At 39.8% G+C, this 25,234-nt stretch overlaps 1 protein-coding gene across 1 annotated transcript in view; it reads right to left on the bottom strand.

Moving 5' to 3' along the window:
- Positions 1 to 25,234, bottom strand: part of ctnna2 (catenin (cadherin-associated protein), alpha 2) — a 263,054-nt gene that overhangs the window by 169,960 nt on the left and 67,860 nt on the right. Inside the window, exon 7 of the mRNA XM_084005035.1 lies at positions 18,334 to 18,537. Within this exon, the coding sequence (XP_083861161.1) occupies positions 18,334 to 18,537 (204 nt within the window). The remainder of the gene's footprint in view (positions 1 to 18,333; positions 18,538 to 25,234) is intronic.

Consider the following 25,234-nt stretch of genomic DNA (forward strand, 5'->3'; position numbering starts at 1 on the left):
GAAACAGGCATGATAACAGCATTAAGCGTGGAAACTGGATTTATATGCAGTGAGCTCCCCTTGGTATTTCCTGTATTTAATGTAATGGATGTGTGACTCTTCTGTAGGTGTGTTCTGAATAAAGATAATAATAAAGATATATTTACCCTGACATTAGCTTGTGAACGAGTCTTGTGTTTTTCCAGTTTTTCCACAGACTTTGAAGATTATTCTTAGCTCTTAAAAATGTGTGGCTAGAAAATGGCCATTGACTCGTCTGTGTTTAAAGGCCAAGTGGAAGACTTTCCTTATGTATTTAAAAAAGTGGATTCACACTGGAACTGAGCAGGTTCGCTGTTTAGGAACAGAAAACAACTGAAATCCTCTTCATTATCTGCCTGCTTATGAATATATACTGTGTTTTCACACCGTTGCCGCTGCCCTCAAACCAGACAGATGTCATTAAGTGCTATCCCATCCATCACTAAAGTCGGATGCTGCACTCGTTATTGTTGAGGAGGCAGCTACACACCAGTGTTTTCGTTTAAAAGGCTTTGCTCTCCAAGCTGCCAAGATAGTTAACATCCTTAGTTCAATTCAAAGCTATAGAAATGACACCACATCACAATCTAGGTTCCCTTCAATAGTTCCTTGTACCGGCTGTGAATTGAGAAGGAGTGATACCTTCCAACTGGAATAAAAGGAAAAGCAATTTAACGTTAGACACACATTCACCATTGTTTTATTTAATCGTGTGTGTGCGTGTGTGTTTCATAGACATGAATGCTTCTTGTCTAAGTTATGAACTTGTATATATTGGAAGTCATTTATTGTCAGGTCTCTCTTGCGAAAGATATCTTGATTTCACTAAGATTTGCCGAATTAAAGAGTTGACTAAGCATTGCTGCATCATGAAGATTATTTTACAGTAATTATCATAAAAGCTGGATTGCAAAACGGTCTGAAACTGCATAAAATGCTGAGTTAGAATAGCCACCCAAATGTAAAACTCAGAGATGACACTTGTCAGGACTTTTCAGTCTAACCTCGTGGGGTAAGTAATATTCTGGGGCCCGTCATAGGCTCATTTGGACTACAAATTACTTGGACTGCAGGCAAATCAAACACCTGGTTTGTAGTTTGTGCCAGGTTGAAATGATCCCTCTTGATGTGTTAACAGGATAAATCCTGCCTTCTGAGATTATTTGCATTACATCTGAACACTGATGCTTGTGTGTCTGTTGACCAACATTCACCTACTGACATGTTTTACATGCAAACTATATTTCTTTGGCAAGACGGCTCTCATAAATGCATATTTACAATTCAAATGACATACTGCATATTAGGCCAAACATGTAGAACAAAACAACACTGAAAAAATATACACCGTCAGCTATTTAACTTATTTTTCCACACACTTGGAGCCATGCAAAAAGGTGTGAGAGAACTTAAGTTTTATGCTTATGCTGTGTTAAACAAGAGGCACTGGAACTCTCCTGGGGGAACCAACGCCTGCTCTACATCCTGCACTGATCTACTACACGAGGGAATCGTGTACAACGTGATTATGGATACAAAACCAAGAGAAGTTTTCAATTTCCTGGAGCTGCAAAAATAAGGCTAAGCATCAATGTGAAGAAACTGACTGTGTTCTTTATTGGCATCATCTCATGTAGGAGATACCGAGAAATCTTTTATTTTGGTAAATTTTCTCATTACTCTTATCTTCTGCCGCCTCTTTTCTCCTGTTTACAGTATCACTGCAGCACCACTGTTGCACTGTGAATTTCAACTGAGAAGCAAACATTGGCAAACACTTTTATGAACTTCTCAAACATGCTGGTTCAGTTGAAAATGTGCAATGGCAGTTCAGACCAAAGTAAAGTGCACACATTATAATGGCATAGAGGTGATTCATGGGTTTCTTTACACATTTGGCTCGACTGTGTGCGTAACATTGTTTGCCATATCACACATTCACACTACAATGCAGAAGCGTGAGTGCTGCCAGTAGACAGGCGTTGCAATGCGAGGGTATGAGAGCAACCATTGCAGAATGAGTGAGAGAACAGTTACAGCTCACTCCCTGAGGGGAATACATCATTGTGACAGAGAGAAATTGACCGAAAATATATCTTAGAAAGACCTCGCTTCCAATATGAGTTATGCCATTTTCACCACTTCTTTGCATCAAGACAAGCAGAGGGGAGAAGGATCTTGGTTTTAAACTAATTGCATGCAACACAGGTTTTAAAAGTTGGAACATGGGAGTGTGCTGAATGTAGAAATGTGATAAATGTGGATGAAAAGGATGCAGTACATTAGTGAAAAGGGAACGCTGCACTAGATTATAACACATTTATTTGACATCATGTACTTTAATATACTATTTTAACTTATATACTAGGTGTTTTTTAACTTTGGATAGGATTCCACATCCAATTAATATACTACTTGTGTAACTGTTTGTGAAAACTGTGTTGGTTTATGATAAAAAAAAAACTGCAAATCCCTGCAATATTTGTGATTAAGTGCGGAATGAAAATAAAAAATCCTACGGTTGCAAATTAGAAAATTCCTGGAGGGGACGTTTCAATTTCAACAGCAGAGTTCTTCTTGTCCTACTTAAGGCCAAGCTCACTGCCGTTCCGAGCGATGCCTCCAACTGTTTCTTGAGTTTCACTGTACTGCGAGCCAAGGCACTTGCAAGGTTAAACTATGTGACAGCTCCAGTTTCAACAACACACATCCTCGGGCTGATTTTCACATGCTTAGTGGTGGGAATCTTTACATGCTCCATTTATGATGATCATACATGATTTCACTTGGTTATGTGGCGCCTCCGCGGCTAAGCGAGTGGTTAGAGATGAAAAGAGGCGCTGATAACGTCATCCACGGGGTCGTCGAGGAAGCACAGCGCCCACGCTTTGGTTTGACATTTTATTTATACGATGAACAAATGATTGCGTTAAATTTTCAGATCTCATTTAGCATAGGATGCAACAGATATTTCTTTACGAAAGGAAGGATTACATCGACCCACAATTCCTTGCGAGAGCAAAATTTAAAGTGCCGCACACCTCGGCCTTCCCTGAAAACAAAAGCTATGCATATTTTCATATTTAACAATTACTTCCATGCGGACATATGGTAATTAGAATTGTGTTGATAAATGTGTGTGTACAGTGATAATAATTAAATAGTATTTGTATTTAATTTTTCAATCGTGTTACAAATGTTTTAATAAAATGAAATAAACAAATTAAATGTACCAATGTAATTACAGCAAACTGTCAAATAACAAATTCATGATTATCAAAGTTCATAATCAACATGAACAAATATTAAATCTCAAAAAAGGAGTGAAATCTTACTCCTTCTCCATAACTCAAACAATTAATAACTTGTTTGATGATATCATATAAATTCTTTCTAAAGTTCACCAAATTGTACAAGAAACGTGAAAGAGTTGATTGATAAAAATGATGCGTCTTTTCTCATTTAAAGCTGCAGCTGCAGCTTTGCGATTGAGTTTGGACGACATTATTCGTAACTTTGTCTTGTTTTATATTAACACAGGATCCTAACAGGGTCACTGACCAGACCCTAACACACTAACACCAGAAGTCCCTGTATTGACCTAAACAAGTTTACTTTAGCTCATTGTTTTCTCTATGCCATGGTTGTGTGCATTTATATCTGTTTACAGCTCAAACGTGGAGAAAAAAGGACGAAAAAAAGGTGAAGTCACAGGTCAAAATCGACTAAGGGCAACATTAACACGCACTAAAAGATTAGCACAGGCAGAAGACTCTGGTTCTGGCCCCATTTAACAAATCCTCTCATGTAAATTAGGTCATCACCATTTCAGTATTCTCTGAGGATAGGAATGCACTTGAAAAACAGCATCAGGTGGAGGGAAAAGGAAAAAGAAGGACTTGTTACTGTGCTTAACATGAGATAAGGCAAACTGCAGGGAAAGAAAAAAAAAAACTCACAGTTTTGAAAAATGAATAACACACATCCCCCGCGAACGCACACAGACATTAAATTTAATTAAAACTAGACCCCAGGTGAAGCAGTTATGGCTTTGCAAAGTGTGCCTATCAGACCCAATCAGGCCAATAAGTGCAGTTTTTTAATGCCAGAAGACGGTGCCAAATTGCATCCCGGCTGTAGGGCAAGGGGCTGCAACTGGGTTCGGCCATGCGCCAACATGGTTCACTGTCGGGGGGGGCAACAGAGGCAGATATACACACACACACACACACACACACACACACACACACTCACTCACGCATATATATATATATATATATATATATATATATATATATCAAACAATTATGAATTTCTTATGTATTAAAATGTATTGATTAAAACTTCAGTTGAAGCTCTGGTACGTGTAATCTTCCAGAATAGAGTAGCTGCAGTATTTCCTACACTTACAGCTATGACAGATGGCGAGGGTTCAGACATTACCTCTTTGAACGATTTATTAGGCGTAGACTACAGTCAAAGCCCGTGCCTTGTGATAAGATACATCATATCCATCTGAAAACTGCAAATGAAATGAGTATAGTGAAAACGTCATTCAGCAAAATGCACCGTGGACGTTTTGAGAGGGTTAAAAGGTTTAAACGATCTGGATGTGTGTGCTGGTTGGGCAACATGTGGTCAATCTGAATATCCTCTAACACCGTGTGCATTTACAACAGGCGTTTTGTTTGTGTTTTGTTTGTGCTTACTCTTGTAGATCTGAGGCCTCATTTCAGCTGAGTGCACACAGTTTTGTGAGGAAGAACTAGTTTTTTGAAAAATAAAAAATCTAATGGATCAATTTCCTCTTGTTTGTGCAAATGTGCACACATTTAGAACCACTGTTGATAGAGTTTTCACCTGCTCCCGTCTTGTTACAAGTCTGTTTTGTTACAGTATATCCATTATGCTTTATGTGAACCAGATTTAGCACTGCCTCAACCTTATTATTTTTTTGAAGGGTGTCTTATTTCTCAGTAGCTCATTTTTTCCCCAGAAGCTGTCCTACATTCAGGCTACTGGGTATTTTTAAAGGACATGGTTTACTATGTTTGGCAAATTGAGGGTGTTTCTTTATGAAATGAGCCTTTCTCTGCACAAGCAGATGGTTGAAGAGTACGTGTATGCATCGTTGCTCATTGCCTACAGGTGTGCATATGTTATATATGTTTGATTTATACCAACGTTCCTGTGTATACAGCCAGGACTTATACACAGATATGGGACTTGTATGCTTTGAAAAATGAGGCCTCTGTTAGGCAAATGTCTATTTTTAGCAACACCAGAGACCCAATTTTTAAACCGAAAAACCAACACCTCATCCAACACCTAGCTCACTTACATGCAACTCCTAAACAAACAGGCATGCACGTTCAGTAATATACTAACATGGTGCAATGAAGCTTGACCTTATATTTATGCTGCCATAAAAATGTATGCATCACTTCAAAATGTAATTCTGCATGCATTATATCTCAACTTTTACGGTTAACAAACTTAGAGAATCAAAATAATGTATCTGAAATGAAGGAGGATTTGAAAGTGGACTATTGAAGAAGGCCTTAATGGAAGCAGAACTCAGAGCAGAAAGTTAAATGTGGGTTTAGCTCATTAAGTATCCTCAGTTTCATTGTACAATAATGATAATACATTGGAAGGTTATATCTTTATTGTGATTTACTAAATTCTAAAGCTTCCTTATCCGGTGGCACCAAAAATCAAAGTCAATTTGTCACCAATCAGTAGGGTTGGGCACCGAGATCCGGTTCCAAATAGGAACCGGTTCCTAACGTCTGGTTCCGGAACCGTTACGAAGATGTTTGAATTTCAATTATTTTTTTCGGTTCCTAAATGCCCGCACTTGTTTGTTTATGCGGTTTGTTGCCAGTCCACCGAACGGAGAAGAAGAAGCCGCTGAACACCAACGAAGAAGCGTCCACCGGAAGTGTTTGCATAACCGAGCGAGTCGAGCATGGATAGCGTGCGTCGGCGGTCCAAAGTGTGGCTTCACTTTTCTAAAAAAACGAAATCTCGGTAAAATGCACTTGCGACAAGATTATTTTGTGCATAGGAGGGTGCACGACGGACATGAAAAAGCACCTCCTCCGAGTTCATGGAGTAGAAATAAATGTGTGCCCCGTCTTTGACTCCTCTGGCTCCGGGTCTGGGTCCGGGTCCGACCCCCAGCGTGGCACAGCAGTGACTGAACCGCAGTCCGAATCCGGAAAGTTAAACGATAAATAATATGTCTTGCGCCAACATTGAGGCAGCTAACAAATTAGCCCACGTATTTTTTTATAGACAATTTACGACCTGAGATCGCTAACGTTAGCCAGGCTGGTGACTCCACGACTCCGCGATGTGCTGAGCCTACTCCGTTCACCTTAGCGGCAAAGGGGAAGATTTCGGTGCAACAAAAGGAAGGTTTTACAAGTTGTTTCTTATTGTTTATTTGCTATTCTGCACCAGGTTAGCCAATCAGTGGGAGCACGGTAACATGTTAAAGTACCTGCAGCATCATACACTGTAAATGTGTTTTCATGAGGTTTTCAAAAATAAAGCTATCTTGACGAAAGTGTACCCCTGTGAAAATGTATTCATAATTTATATTTATATTCAAATTCATAGATTTGATATTTATATTGTACTTGAAAACAGCCCTGTGAGAAATTCATAGTAAAGTTCATAAAAAGTAAAAAGTTCATAGAATTAAAATTGATGGAGAAGGTCAGACTATTTCATTCAGAAAGACCGTTGGTTAGCTAGCTCATTTAAAATATCCTTAACTTTTTTTTACCCTGCCTCTTAAAAGAATCGGAATCGAGAATCGTTTGGAACAGGAATCGAAACAAGGAATCGGAATCAGAATCGTTAAAATTCAAACGATGCCCAACCCTACCAATCAGTGTGGATTCCTGTTAAGTTCTGCTCCACATGAATTTAAAAATGCATATTTAATGATACAGGGGCTTGATAGAAGAAAGAAGACAGAAGAAATAAATCATTTTTCATATTCATCCTTGCTTGTGACCATGCGTTTTTGTCCTTTAAATAGAGTAATAAAGCTAAAAAAGATCAATAATGTATTTCAAAAGAACAGGCAAGAACTGGGTGTAGAGAGAACATGCTTTAACAGAAGAACAATCTATTTCTTTAAAAGGTCAGTGAGCTATAAAGCCTCCTCAAACAGCATGGCCCCCACTCATTCTTCCCCGACATTAGAGTCACCCATATTTCCCAGTACTTCAGGGAATTATCACCCAGAAGCCATGAAAAAGCATTTCAGACCTTTTCTCCATCTAAGTAATCATTTTATTAGCGGCACAAAGATGAGTTTGTGCTGTTATATGGATCCACTGGGTCTAATGAAATTGGACTCTGTTGCGGAGTAACAATATAATAAACAACGAGAGGGAGGCAAATAATCAATATGATGTATGCTCCATCTGTTCGTCTGTTTCTTGATGAATGTAATGAGATACGGGATAACTTTAAATTGATAAGTGTTCATTAAAAAAACAAATTATTAATAGAACATTTTGTTCCATCTTCTAACTAAACAGACTCAATCATGTTAGGGAGAGAAAATGTGGAAAAACATGTCTTAAGGGTTGCAATGCGAGTGTGCATTTGTATAGCAGTGCTTTGTTGTTTGAGGTTAATGTTCAATTTAATTGAAAAACAGCCTTTAAAACATCTTCAGCCTGCACCAAAATGTTAGTTTTTCTTTGATGCTTAATCATTATAACTGCAAAAACAAATTCTGAAGATATATTTCAGGAAAGTTTCCCGATTAAAGACTGAAGTGTAGTTCCGCTCTCTCTCTCTCTTCATTTTGCCATTCGTATGTTGACTTTAATCACGGATCATTTATCTGCATTGTGGAATTAATCTCACATCCATCGCTACCCTTCCACAGAAAAGGTACCTAAGCATTTCACTACTGGTTGTACCTGTATAATTGAGTATGTGACCAATAAACTTGAACGTGACAGAGAGAGAGACACACGTTTTTGTCTCAGTCTCCCTAGGTTTGGACTGGACCGCAGGAAAGCTTTAAAGACAGCAGTGAATCAGTGCATGGGGGATCTCCAGACTTTGTGTGCATCGTCAAAAGGAGTGAGTAGAAGAGAAATTCAATACAGATGTCAGATGGTGCAACTTAGAAGGCAGTCGTGTGTTAAAGCGAGAGAAGGGGTATCGCTTTGTATTGGGGCACCAGTATATGTCATGTAACTGCTCAATCACAAAGAGGACAGCCGAGAGTGAGAGTGAAGAGATGTGACTGAAAAGACAAGATAGAAAGATAGTGATAATGGAAGCTATGTAATAACCCTAATATGTGCCAGGCTGCATGCTGATTTGCTGTGCTTTTCTGCGAATTAGCCTTTTCAAGACCACAGTCAGAAATTCTTCTTCCTGGGAGATCCACGACATGCAAGAAATACATTTAACTCCACAGTACTTTAAAATGAAAACGAAATTGGGAACAAAACACTGAAAACTGAAGATGGAACGCTGCCCTTTTATATTTTATTTTGTAATTTACCATCCCAAGAATCTCACAATGTTGAATACTAAGTGTATATTTAAAAAGGGCACAGTATAGCTCCACAATGCCACCCCATCTGAGATTCAAACAAACCAGACATTTACTTTTAATGACAGAAATTTGTATTATACTTTGTGTGAAGAAGAAAAAAAACATTTCGAGAACAATTTAAATACACTATTATTTTACAATGGTTTCATCAAACAAGCCACATAAATCAATAACGTGTGCAAAATGTGGTGTGTGTTGTAAAATATGTCCGTGACAGAGCAGCAAAGAGGAAACTAATTCGATGAGCATACTGCTAAGCACAAGCTATATGTGTAATGGTAGGAAATGTAGCTGTTAGTTACATAGAGCAATACGTTCAGGTGAATCACAAAGTCGGTTAAAATCATTTTGGTTTTGAACAGTGTTTAAAAGTGAAATAGATGACTCACCGTTTAGTATCCTTTGCAAACTAGATTATTGCGGATTAGGTGCAGAGACTGTAGTTTATGGAGTAACAAAGTCACTACTCCACAATGACTCTTGGAACTTGTTAAGTTAACATTTTACACATGCAACATTCAGTATTTCTATTTCATGCAGTATTTCCACTTTGAAGAAGATAAAAATGAACTGTATTAAGAAAAAGATGCTCTTTGAATTTCAATGACTTGGTTAAGAGATTGCCATGAACTCAGAAAGTGCCACAGTCTCCTGGAACAAACAGGAGGACGTGTGGCATGGCAGGCGAAGGTCGACTATTCATCAGTTGTGCTCACTAATTCCGTGGCATTTGGCAACATTAGTGGGAACAGCATCCTAGAAGAATAGTGTCCAGTTATTGGGATAGAACACATCACTACTCACTGCTACATGTGGATATACCCTATGTGTCTCATCCTGCTGCCCTCAGAAACAGCTGTTGACAGGTAGAGGGGCATGTGCAGGTCTCAGCTCATTTACGCCAAACGAAGAAGTGTCTGTTCTGCAACAAGACACCAAGTCTGACAATAAGGCCTAATTAATGTGACAAGCAAAGAATCACCGACAGGAATCGCTCCGCATAATCCTACATATGCACAGGCAATTGTACAAACACACACACACACACACACACACACACACACACACACACACATATATATAATGTATATAGCATCCAAAGCCATAAAGGTCACACACATGCTGGGAAATTGTGGCTTGCATGCTTGATTTCCCGATGAATTTAGCCCCCTGCATCCATAACCCTAACATATGTAGAGGCTAATGCAGTTAGAGCCCTGGTCTTTGCTTCCATGTCTGCGCACTTAATGATATTAGGGTTGATTCTATAGTTTGATCCAGCTATCAATGTCAATCATGTTAGCGCTGCTCAAAGCAGCAAGCCCTTGAAGCGGATTGGCATTGGAGGGAAGGGGGAAACAAGAGGAGAAGGGCAGGCAGCTTCCTAATGCAATAGAGCCGCCAGATTTGAGAGCTTTTATATTACATTAATACGTTCCTGGATAATTCTATCTCATCTCCTAATATGACTTGGTCTAAAAACCCAATTAAAGTCTCATTTATCCAATCACCTCAATCAGAGATGGTGACACAGGGGTGTTCAGATAGCCATGTGATAGTTGTTTGCTTCCGCCTACAGAGGGTTCGGTTTCTCCCCCAGTCAAATCTTAGCAACACTGGAATGCAGATTACAGCAGGCAGCTGAGATTCTAGCTATTGCGTGCAAAGTCGGTAAGCACAGACTAGACAAAATCCATATACATAGCCATAGCCATTAATGCCATGTTAAGCCCCACGGGCTTGTTGTATTAAGACAAATGAGAAATGTGCCACGTCATAGATTTCATAAACTGTATAAAATAGTGTGAGGATTCAAGCTATAATTGATGCAGACAGGACTTAATGATTAGCCCCTGACCTTTAGCTCAGTGTGGGTTTTCCTTGCCCCTCTTGATTATCGTAGCTTAAGATTTTCCATTTGGCAGGATTTTGACAAACAAACTGCAAAATCATGCCAGATTCAATTGCTGTCATCAGTCCAAACAAATCTTTATACAATACAGAGGATGAGAGTTCAATGATAGATGATTCACCCATCATAAATACTCACCAGTACCATCAAGACCACGTCAGTTCCTTCTCATGTCAGCTCAAAACAGGAAGCTGAGGCTACTTTGGACAGGTTATCAAAAAAACTAAATGATATGCATTTTATGGTAACTGGATGTTCTGATAAGATAATATTCAACCACTTGTAATGGACACTTGTCTCCAAGTATTTCAACCACGAATATGGCTGTCCATTATTTAAAAAGAGTGAATAGCAGAATAACCACTTTTTTGACAAACATAAGACTATATAATACCTAGCAAATGCTGATAGTGTATCCAAGCATTATTGCTAATATTTTCATTGGCAAAAATGTTCTAACATTTTATTTCCAATGGGGAAATTGCACTGATCAAAAGGATTGTGGACAGGCAGACATATAAACACTGGGCGAAATCACTTCCGTGGTAGTCCCTGCTACAATAGGCCTCTCCAGGAGCAGATATCGACAATGGCCCTTTCGCCCTCATTTCCTCGTGACTGCATCTTGTACAGTCGTGACACTATCATAGTCATCTGTCCACGGACTTATAATCATCTGGCAAAATAGCCTACACAGAACTGCTGCTGTGGTAGTTCTTGCTACAGCAGCAACCAAATGTTTCCATGACTGACTGGCACACACACACACACACACACACACACACACACGCTTCATGTTTGATAAGCTTCAATTATTTTTTTCCAAAGGCATTGATAAAAATAAATAAAAATTCCACATACATGAATGGCCCCATACATGGATAGAATGGGGCTCAGCAAAAGTACAATATGAATAAAAGAAAAGGGCTAGGGTGGATGTTTCACAGCAGGGAGCCTCTTCAAGCGCTGGTCCATTCACAGGCAGGTGGCCTTGCTATTTCAGTAAAGGACATTCACCGTGGGTCAGTTACCTCAGGCTGAACTGGTGGGAATAAAGGAGTAATTTGAGTCTCCAGAGGTTCTTAAATAGACTTACAGTTTTTACCTGTGCCTTCCAGTCAATCTCCTCTCTCGTCTTTGAGCCAGCCTTCAATTGCTGTGAGAGAGTCACGTTGTTCAAAGTGAATGGTTTGTGCACAGTGGATTGGAGCTTGTCGTATGGCGCATTAGGTGTTGACAGATGGGAGGGAGGGCATGCAACGCTGTGGGGAACCAATGATTTATTGCTGGGCCTGGGACACTTAACGGGGTGTAAGTGCTGAGTCTGGAGGGACCATGATGTGAGGACAATTAGAAAAAAGTGAGGAATAAACAGAGGGAATAACTAATAAGGGGGAGGAGGTGCTGCTAATTTGCTCACTAATCATTAAAGGGATTTTTTTTTTTTTTTTTTTTTGGGGGGGGGGGGGATTAACTCCGGTGCCAAATTACCATCATGTGTGCATGGTTGTAACAAGAAATTCATAAAATAAGCTAATGAAGGGGACCACGGACATAATTGAAGGGAATTTCCTTCGATATTATATCCATTTAAACAACATCCACGTAACTATCTAGCCGAAAGTATAAAAAATAGTGAGCGTGCATGAGTAAAAGAGAGAGCGCGAGTAAGTGACAGGTTTCCAAAGAAAGAGGGAGAGGGCGAGCACAGAGACGCAGCATGAAACAAAGTAGTGGCCACGAGCAGATAATAGCAGGCCAGCGTTCTAGCTCCGGGTGCTGGTGGATTTCCTCCTTTCACAGCACAAGTGGATCCTCACTGCACACATGCACTGTATACTCCATGTATACCCTGCTGTGGCATTTTGTAATAACAATATTTTTAATATCTCTAATATCATTGTACATTTGTACGCTGCTAATTATCACCACACGTTTGAGCTAAAGTTTTATTTTTAGTAAACAAATACTACAGGAAACCATGACGCCGTATTAGGGCCACTGTAGGGAAAAAAAACATACAAAGGGAAGAGAGGGGGGCAATTTTCTGAGAAAAGTGGCACAGTTGGCGAGTTTATTATGATGGACAACCGGCCTTTATGCTAGCTAACTTCCCATGGATGTACACATTTATTATTCTAATTAATATATAACAAGGTGCGACCACGCTTTGTTAAGGTCTTTAGGGTGATGGCTGTTATTTATATGGGCCAAATTGTCATCTTATGGGTGTTTATTGATCGGGTGGTTGGGCTAAGATGCTAGCGGTAGATTTCTCTTTTGTTGTCATAGCAACATTGTGACCTGCAGTAATACCTATTCTCTTGTGACAGAACGTATCATCGTTATCATTTTTGATGCCCCCCCACACAGCCAATTAGCCTTCGAAAAAAAACCTGTCAAGGTAAATTCCGCCTCCTCGCATCTGTTACAGCTGTGCCCTTCAGCCAGCTTAGGGTGATGGACAGTGGAGCACATCAGAGGAGCAAGGGGGCTGGAGAAGTATTGATCAGGTCGGTTTTGTCCAGCTTTGTTCTTCAAATCAAGACTTTAATGACGCAGAGATCAAGTTGCACTGTAAACACGAGAATGATTAAAAATCGGAGCCGTTTTTCGTGGTGGCACCTTGCCAGTGTCGAGTTTGGTTTGATACAAATGCATTGCGTTGAGGTTTCTAAACAATGGGGAGAGACAGTGTGGGCAACTGCTGACTCTGTGTGGTTTATCTTGCCAGACTGACGCTTCCCCCTCTGAGACGAGACGTGCTCAGATGGAAAGAGGGAGTTTTACACCACCAAAGGGCCTCATTCATTACATTTTTTTTTTTTATATACACACATATTTTATCTTGACTCGTTACTAAACAACAACAAAAAGGAAGAAAATAGCCTGGTAGGGGGTTCATTAATAGTTCATCTTCTCCAAAACTTCTTTTGTATCAACAGCACTGTAGATGGTGTATCTGAAGAGTGGTGAAGTTAACCACAGCTGCAATTTAGCATTTATGTGCAGACGGATGCCGGAGTAGGAAAGCGGTCACAGCAGGGGGGAACGTCACTTTGGTTAAGTTTAAAAACATGAATGACTAAAGGTATCTAACTGTCAGGAGAGGTGCTTTCACTGCTCTCAGACATCCAGGCAGCGCTTCTTTTATATATAAGTATAGAATGACTTTCAGCCCAGAGGATCACTATTGATCACTGCCCACACCTTCCCTGCCAATGCTCACTGTTCACTTTGTCTGACCTCCCTATGCCTCTCTTTTATCGCAAACTATCACAGTTTCACTCTACAGGTTAAGAAGCTATGATCTTATGTGGACAGCACAAGCACGCACGAAACATTTCACACCGTTAATCAGTCTCTCCAATTTTCGATTGAGCATTCTGCGTGGCAACTCCCAGAGGAGCTGTGTGAGCAAGAAGGCTATCAGTCTCTCCCTAATGATCATCCTACCTCACAACCCCCCGTTTAGTTTTATGTGCCACATCCAGATAACAGTGAGATTAGTGCACTCACTATCACACTCCCTAAATCCTTCTCAATGCTGCTCACAAGCCCGCCGACTTGCCCCCTTTCACCTGCCGTGGTCTCTGGCTATGGCTATATTCTGCCCAGGCTCCCTTGACCCAAGCTGGTAATGCATTACTCCCCAGATCAATTGATAGATTGGCCCTGTCGGGGCTGCCGTAACTAAATCAGCTGCTGCTGATGATTCAGCACCAGCCGGGGAGCCGGGCCTGCTGTCACCAATCACAGATCACCAGCAGCAGAGACAGGTATGGACATTCTCCTGTCACTTGAACCTAATTTATTGCCAGCTACCACATTGATTAACCTTGTGCTGTGGTTCAAGCTTCCTATAAAAATTTGTATGTAGGGGAGGGGGTGTGTGTGGGACTGAACCGAGGAGGAGGAGGAAACATAAAGGCGAGCCGATGTGTACATTACTTCAGTAAACTTTGAACAAAAGGACTTTCGCTGGACAGCCAGGGAACAACTTTGTCAAGAGTAGCAGCTGGTAACATTAAGCTGAGGGGGGACATTATGTCCCTGGCTGTTTCAGTGATGAACTATATTTTTAACGAACACAATTCACATGGAGTGGACAGCTTTTTATACCCTCTACAGCTACGTTAATTGACCGAGTCTTGACATATTATCCAGAATCTATCGCGGTTTCTCAGTGGCTGTGTTTATACCTGACCCATTGACTCACCAGTTTGGTCTGTGGCTTATTCCTGTTACCACTGTGGAATGCATAGTGTGCACAACATTGTTATTTCGATTTGCATTAGCATTTATAAATCCTATCCTGAGTGCCGCCGCCTACAATAAAACGCTATGTAAGGACTAGTAGATTTCCCTTCAGCAGTCGGCTGGCAGTAATGTCTAATAGTTGAGAAAGTGAGCTGTAAATAGTGAGCACAGAGTTGTTTATATGGCACTGCAGTAATGACGTGATTTACAGATCCCCTGGTGCCTGAACCATGCCAACTGTCATTGGATGCCCTGTGTGTGTGTGTGTGTGTGTGTGTGTGTGTGTGTGTGTGTGTGTGTGTGTGTGTGTGTGTGTGTGTGTGTGTGTACTGTATATATTGCCTAAAACTATAAATGAATGAATAGATGACATAAGATTGTGAGTCATCCCTAAAACAAACCGTGTGAGGAGTTCAACAATGTCTCAGATGAAGATTTCTTCAAAAATAAAGGAAAGTAAATGTAAATGTCTTTGTATGTAAAGAAAAATGTTGTGTTCCTGTTGTGCTGTGCGGTGAGCAGGTCATACACTCGACCCCATTTCCAGAGAGGGGTTAGGAATAACAGACATTCATTTACTCAGAGATTCACAGCTTTTTTAAGCATCTACATTATTTATTGAATACTCCACTTTTTGAGCATGATCGGGAACAATATCCTCCATATTCACTCTCGGTTGTTGATTCACCCTCATTTGATGGTGAGCTGAGAAGTGGAAGCATGTTGTTTTTTGGGTCTCTGATTTACTCTCTGTTCTTTGCTAGGACAGCCAGGGGCTGTCAGCAATCTCCCAGCTGTAGCCTCTAAAACACAACTCATGGGCCTAATGAAGCACGGCACAATTACTTTAGCAAAAAGCTGCTGTGCGCCTTCAGAGGGGGAAAGGGCAGCTGAGGGTTCAGAAACACACACACATGATTTTTTTTGTTTTTTTTTGTTTACCAAGTGTAAGTAAAAGAAGAAGATGTCTGTGGCTTTAACACAATACCCTGAGAACAAGCTGGAGATCATTTTTCTAACCAAGCGACCACAAAAATAGAAATGATTCCTCTTTTTTTTTTAAACAAATGCACAGATTTTTGACAAGAAATAAAAGTAATTTCCGCAACAATCACAGACACGCAGAGTGTAGACCTACTGCTGGCTGTTGCACTGTTAATATTCTATTACAACCAGAAAGGATCTCTAATCTTAAGGACCCTCATCTAATAGCCCCCCATTGTTTCTAGACAACTTCGTGAGCCCAGATGCCACAACACATACACATAATTAGGTTGAAGAGTATAGAGTATAACAAAGGGCCTTTTGCCAGCAGGAGAACTGATACTGTAGGGATCAATAGACAGCTGGCTTGCTAATTGCCCAATGGCCACAAACGACAGTTAATACATGCTGGATGAACTATTAGTGCAGAATTCCAGCAGGTCGCACATTAAGAAAATACAGAGGATTGTCATGTGAAGGTTTCGTTTCGGTGTGTGATATTATAATAGTATCGTATAATATTCACTAAACTGAGCTGCTTTTATGCTGGACTTGGATTTTCACAGTGAGCTACTAAAGTGCCCCTTCCTTTCACTTTTCAAAGAGAAATCCAGTCCTTCACAAAGTTAAAAGGCAAGGTAAAGACTGGGTAACAGGGTTTTTAGAGAACATATTAATCCTTCAATAGCAGCATAACTAGTATAGTACTGCCTGTGCTTCTTCCTCCAGAGATGGCTACATTAACCAAAGTGGACTCTGAGTCCCGGTTTAGCAACACACTTAGAGTCGTTTTGAACACAGCGACAACTCACCAACTTACATGTTATCTAAGAATTCAAGCCAACCCAGCAAGTGCCCTACTGCAGAAGTTATAGGCGCTGCCTTTTCAGTGATGTATGGCTCTGTTTAAGGCACCTGAAAGGTAGCCATGTTGATTTTATCTCAATGTTAACCGTACATCTCGGAGAACCTCGCAAAATAAAAAAAAAAAAAAAAAAAAAACCCACCAACAACACAAAAGCACTTACAAATACAGTATTTATGCAAGAAGCCTGCCAAACTCCCATTCAAAAAAGCATGCCCTCAGCTTGTGTCCTTTTGTTGAAGGAACTCCATGGCCTTTCCCTCTACAGCTCTCTATCTTTAATGAACACAGAGTGTTCTGTTCTTTACCATCATGAAGTCATTTACTCAGGAGTTATGGTTGGTTTGCATTGTCTGAATGGAAAGTCATGCTGTCTGACCGTTTTGTTAATTGGTTGCCATTAATACGTTCAGATTTTCTTTTTCCACAGTAAGACACATGCATGCCTTGGTGTGATGGATGAATGTGTAATAGCAGATATCATACCACAAGTGTTCTACCAACAGTTGTATCTATCGGAAAATACAGCTATGAGTCGATCACTTGGTTTTGAGACATTGAACATATCAGAGATCTTAGGGCTCCAGTTGAATTGCTCAATCGCAAATTCATGTGTGCAAGGTCAATGACAGTGTATCCGAGCACATCTACTATTTTCACTTATGTAGACACAGCTCACTATGCACAAAAGGGTCTGCTGAAGTAGAATATAAATTGGATGTGTGTGATGATTAATCATTTTCTCTGCCAGTCTCATAACCCATAAACAGCTGTGTCAAATTGCAGCGGTGGATGGGGAAAATGGCTCAACCAAATGAAGAGGGAAAAGTCCACAACAACTTCTCCAAGAAGGAAAAAAATGCTGTTGCCCTGGAGATTTAGAGTTGCAACATGCAAACGTACCAATATTGTATGTAGCTAAAGGCACATAATGTCCCTTTTCACTTAATTTGTGGAGGTGTTGAAAGTCCTCTTAAGTCATGCTTTTCAGATGTAGTGTGGTGTATTTCTAATTATGGATCACAGTGAACTACACGTGTACTTTAAAGTATGTCAGTGGGTCTAATTCTGGGTATATAAACCTGTAATAAATACAATAAATGTTTTTAAAATTGTGTTCATTTCTGCTGGTTGCCTTAGTTTGTTTTGCTAAAGTGATTAATGGTGTGCTATGTTTACACAAGACATCAAAAACAGTGATTGCTTTATGTCATTCAGCATTAGGTTGCTGCACATTTGCTGTCAGTAGGTTAAATGCCACACTACCATAAGAAGAAAAATATTAAAAGGGGTCAGCAAAGAGCAATTCACAGTAAAGTTATAACCTACATGTGACGTGGTTTGCAGTAGTGTTTGCATGGCCTGTAAAAATAGAGCCCCATCTGTCAAACAAAAGGACTTAATTCTGGTTGAGTAAGGCAGAATCAGCCCGACATAGAAGGCTTTTTCTTGAGGTGTATCACTTGATGCTTGATGACAAGTATCAAGAAAATATGTATTTTTAGGAAATACAGTGAAGAGAGACTTTGGGATCTGCATTTCAACAAAAATATCTGACTTGCAAATGTGTTGGAAAAATCAAAGGAGATCAGCAGCGTGTCTGTTGCCATGGTGCACGTGTGTTCCAATGAGGTGCACAAATGAGCAGTTGCAGTAAGCTAATGACAAATAACCAGAGAGGAAACTTACATTGTTCATGTACTCGCTCAACAAGTCTTGCAGGGCCTGTCGGACGGCGTTGCACTCAGCCACGATGCGTTCACGGCGGTCGTCGCGCGTGCATGAGGAGTCAGCCATTAGCGCGGCACCGCTGATGATGCTCTCCAAGCGCTCCTCCAGAGAGGGTCGGAAACGAGCCTCGCTGAATGTCAGAGGGTCCAGGATGATCTTGTTCTGTCGGGCAAAAAGACACGATGAAGGTCAGGAGAGTAGTACAGGCCCATCTGGGCTAAGGTTTGCCCAATGGAGGACCAAACAGAGCCACTGTGATAAGCTGGTATTCTGATTTCATCTTAGGCTTTGATAAAGAGTGTGAAGAGATTTGAGCACATGTTGTGACAGAATCCCACTGGTACAAGACAGAAGCGTTTGCCTGTAGGGAGAAATGCCTGATAATAAAAAGAGCAAAGAAAGAAAAGCACCATTATCAGTTGATGAAAAGAACAACATGCCAGGAGTCTTCTAACCAGCCGGTGAGCTATTTAAATGGGAATAGAGCATATCAAAAAAGTAAGAAAATGACAGGTCTAGCACATGGGAAATATTTGTACATTAGATACAGATTCAAACAAAATTATTACATGCATGAAAAAAGAACAGTCACACTACCAGAATACTACTACTAGAATGAGATATTTTAAGCTGCATCCCTCTCCCCCAAAAAGGAAAAAAAGGAAAAGATCGTTCCAAGAAGAAAACATCAAAATAAAAGCATGTTCTTTTTTAAAAACACACAACTGAATAGTTTTCTTCCCATGCTACAAATTATAATAACAAATATGAATGAATTATCTCCAAAGTGCATATTATTTCAGAAGAATAGTATTGTATAATGATATTTCCTTAATGAACATAAAAGCTTCCACAGGGTTTTGATAAGTTGGCAAACAACGTTTTCAATTAAGACAGATTTATTATGCTACTGTGGAAGAGGTTAAAACCACCACACCCCCGTTGACATGATGGTGTAAACTTTGTCATCCCTGCAAGTTGTTAGATAATTCAGAAAGCATGTTGCATATATAGATTCCACACAAATACGGCAAGATGTTGTAATTGTTGAGCATGCATGCAGTTGTGCCATTTGCAGCGTGTTCTCAAAGTGAGCAACCGCTCGCACTGATGGGATTGCGACAAAGTGCTAATGAGCACATGTTGTAAGCAAGGTGTCATGACCCCGCATACCGTGCTGCCCAAGTTACATTACTCAGGGGGACACAAGGAATGAAAGGCAGATGGCAGTGGAAGGTAACGACATGGGAAGGATAATAACAGTTGCTACAATATGTCCTATTCTCTTTCGAAATACCTTTTTACATTTTTTTTATTTATTTTTTTATTCAAACTGTTAGATGATTACAAAAAACACCCAAAGGACTTAACTTTAAACACATATGTTAATCAGCCTGGGATTATCAGACAATGATGTGAATACTGCAGGAATAAAGCCATTTAAGTTATTGTCGACTTGTCTTGTTTTGTTTTGTTCGGTGCAGTGCGACTCGAATATCCATGGATGAGTGAAGAGAGAGACCCATTCATTAAGGGGGAACAACAACATGTGCCTCGCAATTAACTGCAAGCAGTGTTTTATCCTATCGCCTCTCCATCTATTCACAGGGGAACATTTACCTAATAGCAATTCAAGTTTAATCTTTCCATTCTAAGGACCGACCAAAGCAATTAAATGAATAGCTTCTTTGGCTTCAAAGTTGCATTTCAGTGTGATCTGAGTGGTAAATAAACTAAACATTCACAGCTAACCCTGAGGGGAAAGCCTTGAGATGTGGCTCTGTGGCATACATGAGGAGTTCCACAAGTGTTGGGTAATAGTACAGAGCAAAGGTGCAATGTTTGGTCTTTCCCTCAGCCAGTCTAATCCTGGGGCTGGATGACAGACTGTCAAATGATGCATAATAACATGTATGGTACGAGAGTGCAAGCACCAAGCATAACCTATTTTTTATCTGCAGCTGGCAGAAAAGAGCAGCAAATACAAGAGTTTGCTGTAAAAAAAAAAAAAAAAAAAAAAGAAGAAGAAAGAAAATAGATGTGGAAGGAAGACAGAGTTTGGGGCTACAGAAAATATATAAATATAAAAAACAAAACAAGGGTATCTGAGGGGGAGTTAGAAGGAAAAAGAAAATAAATGCAGAAAGGAAAAAGAGAGAAAAATATGGAAAAGAACAAATGTCTGGGAGAAAGACATTCAGTAGTGGTTCAACATAAGAGAAAAGCAATCTGACTGAGCTGACCTCCAACAAGCAAGATCCCCAATAGTTAATGACCTTGTAAACACACGACATTATCCACAGTTTCAAAAATGGCCTTGTACCTGCACAGTTCCTTAAAGATACCATGACGAAAGGCTAACACATTTAGCCATTTGTAAACACAGCCTTAATGTGATTTATTCAATTCATCACCTCTCGCTTACATGTTATAGAACTGTTTACAGCTAGTTCTGCTGCTGATTAGAGATTATTTTTTTATCAAGAAAGCCCACCCATGCCAACATTAGAGAACGCAGGCATGCATTCTCAACTCTGTGTTGCAACAATCAATACAATCAGTGAGCAGTTGATTGATTTTTTTTTTCACAGTAAAGTATGGGGTTTGAAAAAGGCCTTGTTTCTTTGCTGCTACTCCTTCCCGTCTGCTCCTACAACAAAATCTCCATTATTTTTTCTTCTGTTAAATATAGGTGCAGCATGCAGATGAGACAAAGCTTCCAGTTTGTGTGTCTCGGATCTGAAATTTATATTGATCCTCTCAACTGACTCTGATAAAGAGACCAAAGAAGCCTATTTGGTTCCAGGTAATGTAGTTGTGCAAAAAATATAGCTTTAACGTTCTCTCTTGCTAGTATCTTAGATATAGAGCTGCCAGTCCATTATCATCATGGAAACAAAAAACCTAGAGGTCAGTTCCATTTGTGAGATAGTATATCATAATTCAATTCTGAGTCCTAATTATAAAATATGGATGTTATAAATAATTTTGCAGAAGGCAATATGTCCCCATACAAATTTAAAAAAATTGAATATATTATATCACTGGGTGGTTTCCATTAAGTTGACCCACTTTGTAATGAAAAATTCAAAAGAAAAACATCCCCTGTTACTTGTCTTTCCTTGTTGTGGAATATCCTGTGGTTGAAAACAGAAATTAAAGCTTTAAGAAGGCACAAAGGGCGTAGCTCAATGCCCGGTGGATATCAAGAAGGAAAGATGGAAAGAATAAAAGAACATGAAGGGAACCTGAGATCATCCTTTACTCCATTCAATTGTTATTCCACCCAGGATGTCGGCTTGCAATTATCACTGAGGGTTGGGAATAGGCAGAGTAGAAAGAGTAGCAAACGCTGGGTTGACAAGGGCTGAAAGGTTTTCAAAGTAATTGGCAATGACTGAAGTCATCCTCCGAGAAGCTCACAAACGTGACTTTGAGTGTCAGTTCCCTCGATGAGCTTCACATTTTGGGGGACTTTTGTTGTGTTTGAATCTCATTAACAATGACTTTGTTGTTTGTTGATTGTTTTACGGGCCAGAATTAGGCAGTATTTTCCAAAAAAGTATCTGACAATTGCGCACAGTAAAACATGTCACGATCAAAGCTTGTAAAATTCAAAGCTTCTTCAGACGACGAATATATCCAACAGCGTTATGTTTCAATATATTGTAGCACCCCTCCCCTGGAAATGGTAAAAAAAAAATAATAAAAACAGTCACCCCCTAACTAATTTTCAAATTAAATTGATAGTTCACCCCATATCAAAAATACATATTTGGCTTGTCCATGAGTAGATGCACATTTCCTTCTTAGTGATGGAGTTGACGGGCATAGTTCAACAAAAAGAAAATTATTCCTACATTAAACCGCTCCCAACAATGTCTGTGGATTATCTAGAGTAGCCATGTCATTATTTATGACACCGCTGTTGAGTTTTTCCAATGTATTTTTCCATACTGGGTGCCATCTAATTCCATTATATTTGAGAGAAGGCAGACATCTTTATGGTCGATATCTACAATACCCGGCAACTCACGCCCAAACGATCAAGATTGATAAATAGCACTAAAGATGAGAGGACAAATATGTATTTTTTATGTGGGGGATTAACTGTCCCTTTAAAACCTTTTCAGATGGTCCAAATGGTTTAGACAGCAGTTAGACAGAACTTACCTGCAGGCTAATGAAAGTTACGTTTTTCCTCAATTCTAGGTCACGCTTTAAGTTTGTAATTCAATGTGAATGTTGATTTTGACAGTATATCAGAGCCAGAGGAAACGTTGGGCAACTAATAACCTCGCCCACACAGGGTGAGGCTATTAGTTTGACCCCACTTTGGGGCATCAACCAGTGAGACAGGGCACACGTCACATCATCCTTTGTCAAATGAGCCTTGCAGGACTTTCTGATATTTGATGACAACTATTTTGTGTAAGAGGGGAGTTCAACAACGTCTTGAACATACCATTGCATTGCCTCTGGTGGCCCCAATCTCGGGTTCAAGGGCTGTTTGGCTGTGACTATTACGCTGTTTGACAAAGCTCTGCCCACACGGGCCCAGGAGGGGCATTAGTCATAACCCACTCTCTGATTGATTAACCTTAATGAAGAGTGCCTGACTCAGGGTTAGGGTTTGGCCTTCTATGGTCACACAGTGGAATACAATTAAGACAGCTTGGAAAAAGCTCCTTTCTGCTGGCGTGTTAAATAACGGTAGATTGACTCAGTCACTTTAAACCACTACTCGTCAATTAGAAATAATAAGAAAAGCTAAATCTAAGAATGTGTGGGTACATTTACAGTTTACAGTTGATTTACAACCATGATCGCATGACTAGCGACATCAAATCTGGGCACACAGCAATATCCTCATCTAATCAGCGTAAGACATTGTACATTTCTGCTTGATGGAGCCTTTCAGGCAAGTCACTTAATCGTGTATAGCCCAGTATCGCAAATTAGTCTTATGGGGCTGTACAACACACTACAACCTACAGTAACATGCAATTTCACTTCTGTTCATGGTATTGTACCACTTCTTCTAAAAATAAGTTATTCATTCTAACAAGTTTTTTTCATCCATCCATTTATTCACCTTGTAGACCTCCTGGAGCACACTAAATATTTCAAGGGCAAGCTTTTACCATGTCTTTATATTTTAAAGTAAGCTAAACTGGGTTGTGCTGAATCTTTTATATAAAAAAACAGTAGGACATCAGAGAAAATAGACATCAATACATTTGGTCCTTACAGGACACATGCTGATGTGTGCTATATGTTTCATAGTAAAGGAGACATTTTTGAGAAAATGCAGAGCCTCGGTATAAAGTACTTTCAGCATTGTCAGAGGAACAGCAAAAACACAAAAAAATGAACTGATATTCCCTTTATAAAAAAAAAAAAAAAGAGAGAAAAGGAAATACGCATACTGTTAGATATGATAAATACTTGATAGCAGCATTAGTCCAATGTTTGTAACATCAACTGGTAACATAAACTGTAATCATTTTACTGATCTAATAAAGCAATATTTTAAAAAAAATCACAGCTTTTGCAACAACAATACATCCTTCTTTCAACCATACGATCCAAATTAGTTGAACTATTCTTTGTCAAGGGTTTAAGGATCACTTATTGTCATTATGCAACACAGGGAAGCACAACGAAATGCAGCGGTAGCCTATATGCTACAAAAGAAAGACAAGACAAACAACAAACCAAAAACATCAGTGCATTTAAGTTAAGCTGGAAATTAAATGTAAAAATATTATTTTTATTAATGAACTGTAGCTCAAAGAAAATACCACGGAAAAAAGATGTTCATTCCTTTGACCATTGGGGGACTATCTATTAATAATTGAGTTGAGTGGTTTTGTCCTTTTAATTGAGTTACAATACATCGCTCTGGAATGTACAAGCATACCTTCTGAAGGGTGAAAACACCACGCAAATATCACATTAAGGCAAAGGTAAAAGGTAAAGACTCATGAATTGGTAAAATAGTGTAACCAGCGGGAAATCGAGCTAAAAGTGCACTATTCCTAAAATAGTGAGTGCGTGTCTTGACATCACTACGTGGAGTTTGAATAGATTTCGACAACATGTGTGCAGACACGTGTTTTCCAAATCTCAGTTGAAACATAACAAGAGCTGGAATTCCTGTACACATGTTAATTAGAGCTGCACTTTGAACAAAGACAAAAGCCGTCCCAACTGCAAACTGCGACACATTCAGTCAACACTCCGACTCTATTCTCCAGATGTCTTCGGCTTGTTTGAGGAATTACAGTATATGGATATTTTTGAGCAGTGTTGTTTATTTTGAAACGAGGTGAAAGAAAGGGGCGTGGGGGGGGGGCAGAGAAAGCTCAACAGTTCCAAGAGCAGCCGCGCAAACATTACAGAATAGTTTTCCATAGCAAATGAAGCACACACACACAGACACACACACACACACACACACAAAAGTGAGACAAATCCCGGTGGTCGGGACATCTTGATTAATGATTGAATATACATCCTGCTGGTTTAATTATGTCAAGTTTGGCTGTGACCTGCCTCGTGTCGGCGAGATATCAAGGATCTGCATGTAATTAACTGGATGAGGAAAAATAACTTTCAGTATAATCATCATTTTACATAACATCCATAAATGTAGTTCTCTGCGGGCTTTGCTTCCACAAAAAATGCCTGGAACTCATATTTTCGATGCACGTCATTCTGAATGTTTGTATCATTGGAGCCGTCGACATCCCCTCTCCAGTAACACTATGCCTGTCTCATTCCCCTCGCCCCCCCTGGGTTTGCACTACTTGACATCTCATTGCTTTCTCCCATCTGTTTTTTTGCCTTGATACAT

Source organism: Eutrigla gurnardus (assembly GCF_963514095.1).
Source record: "Eutrigla gurnardus genome assembly, chromosome: 3".
In the NCBI taxonomy this organism is placed as follows: Eukaryota; Metazoa; Chordata; class Actinopteri; order Perciformes; family Triglidae; genus Eutrigla; species Eutrigla gurnardus.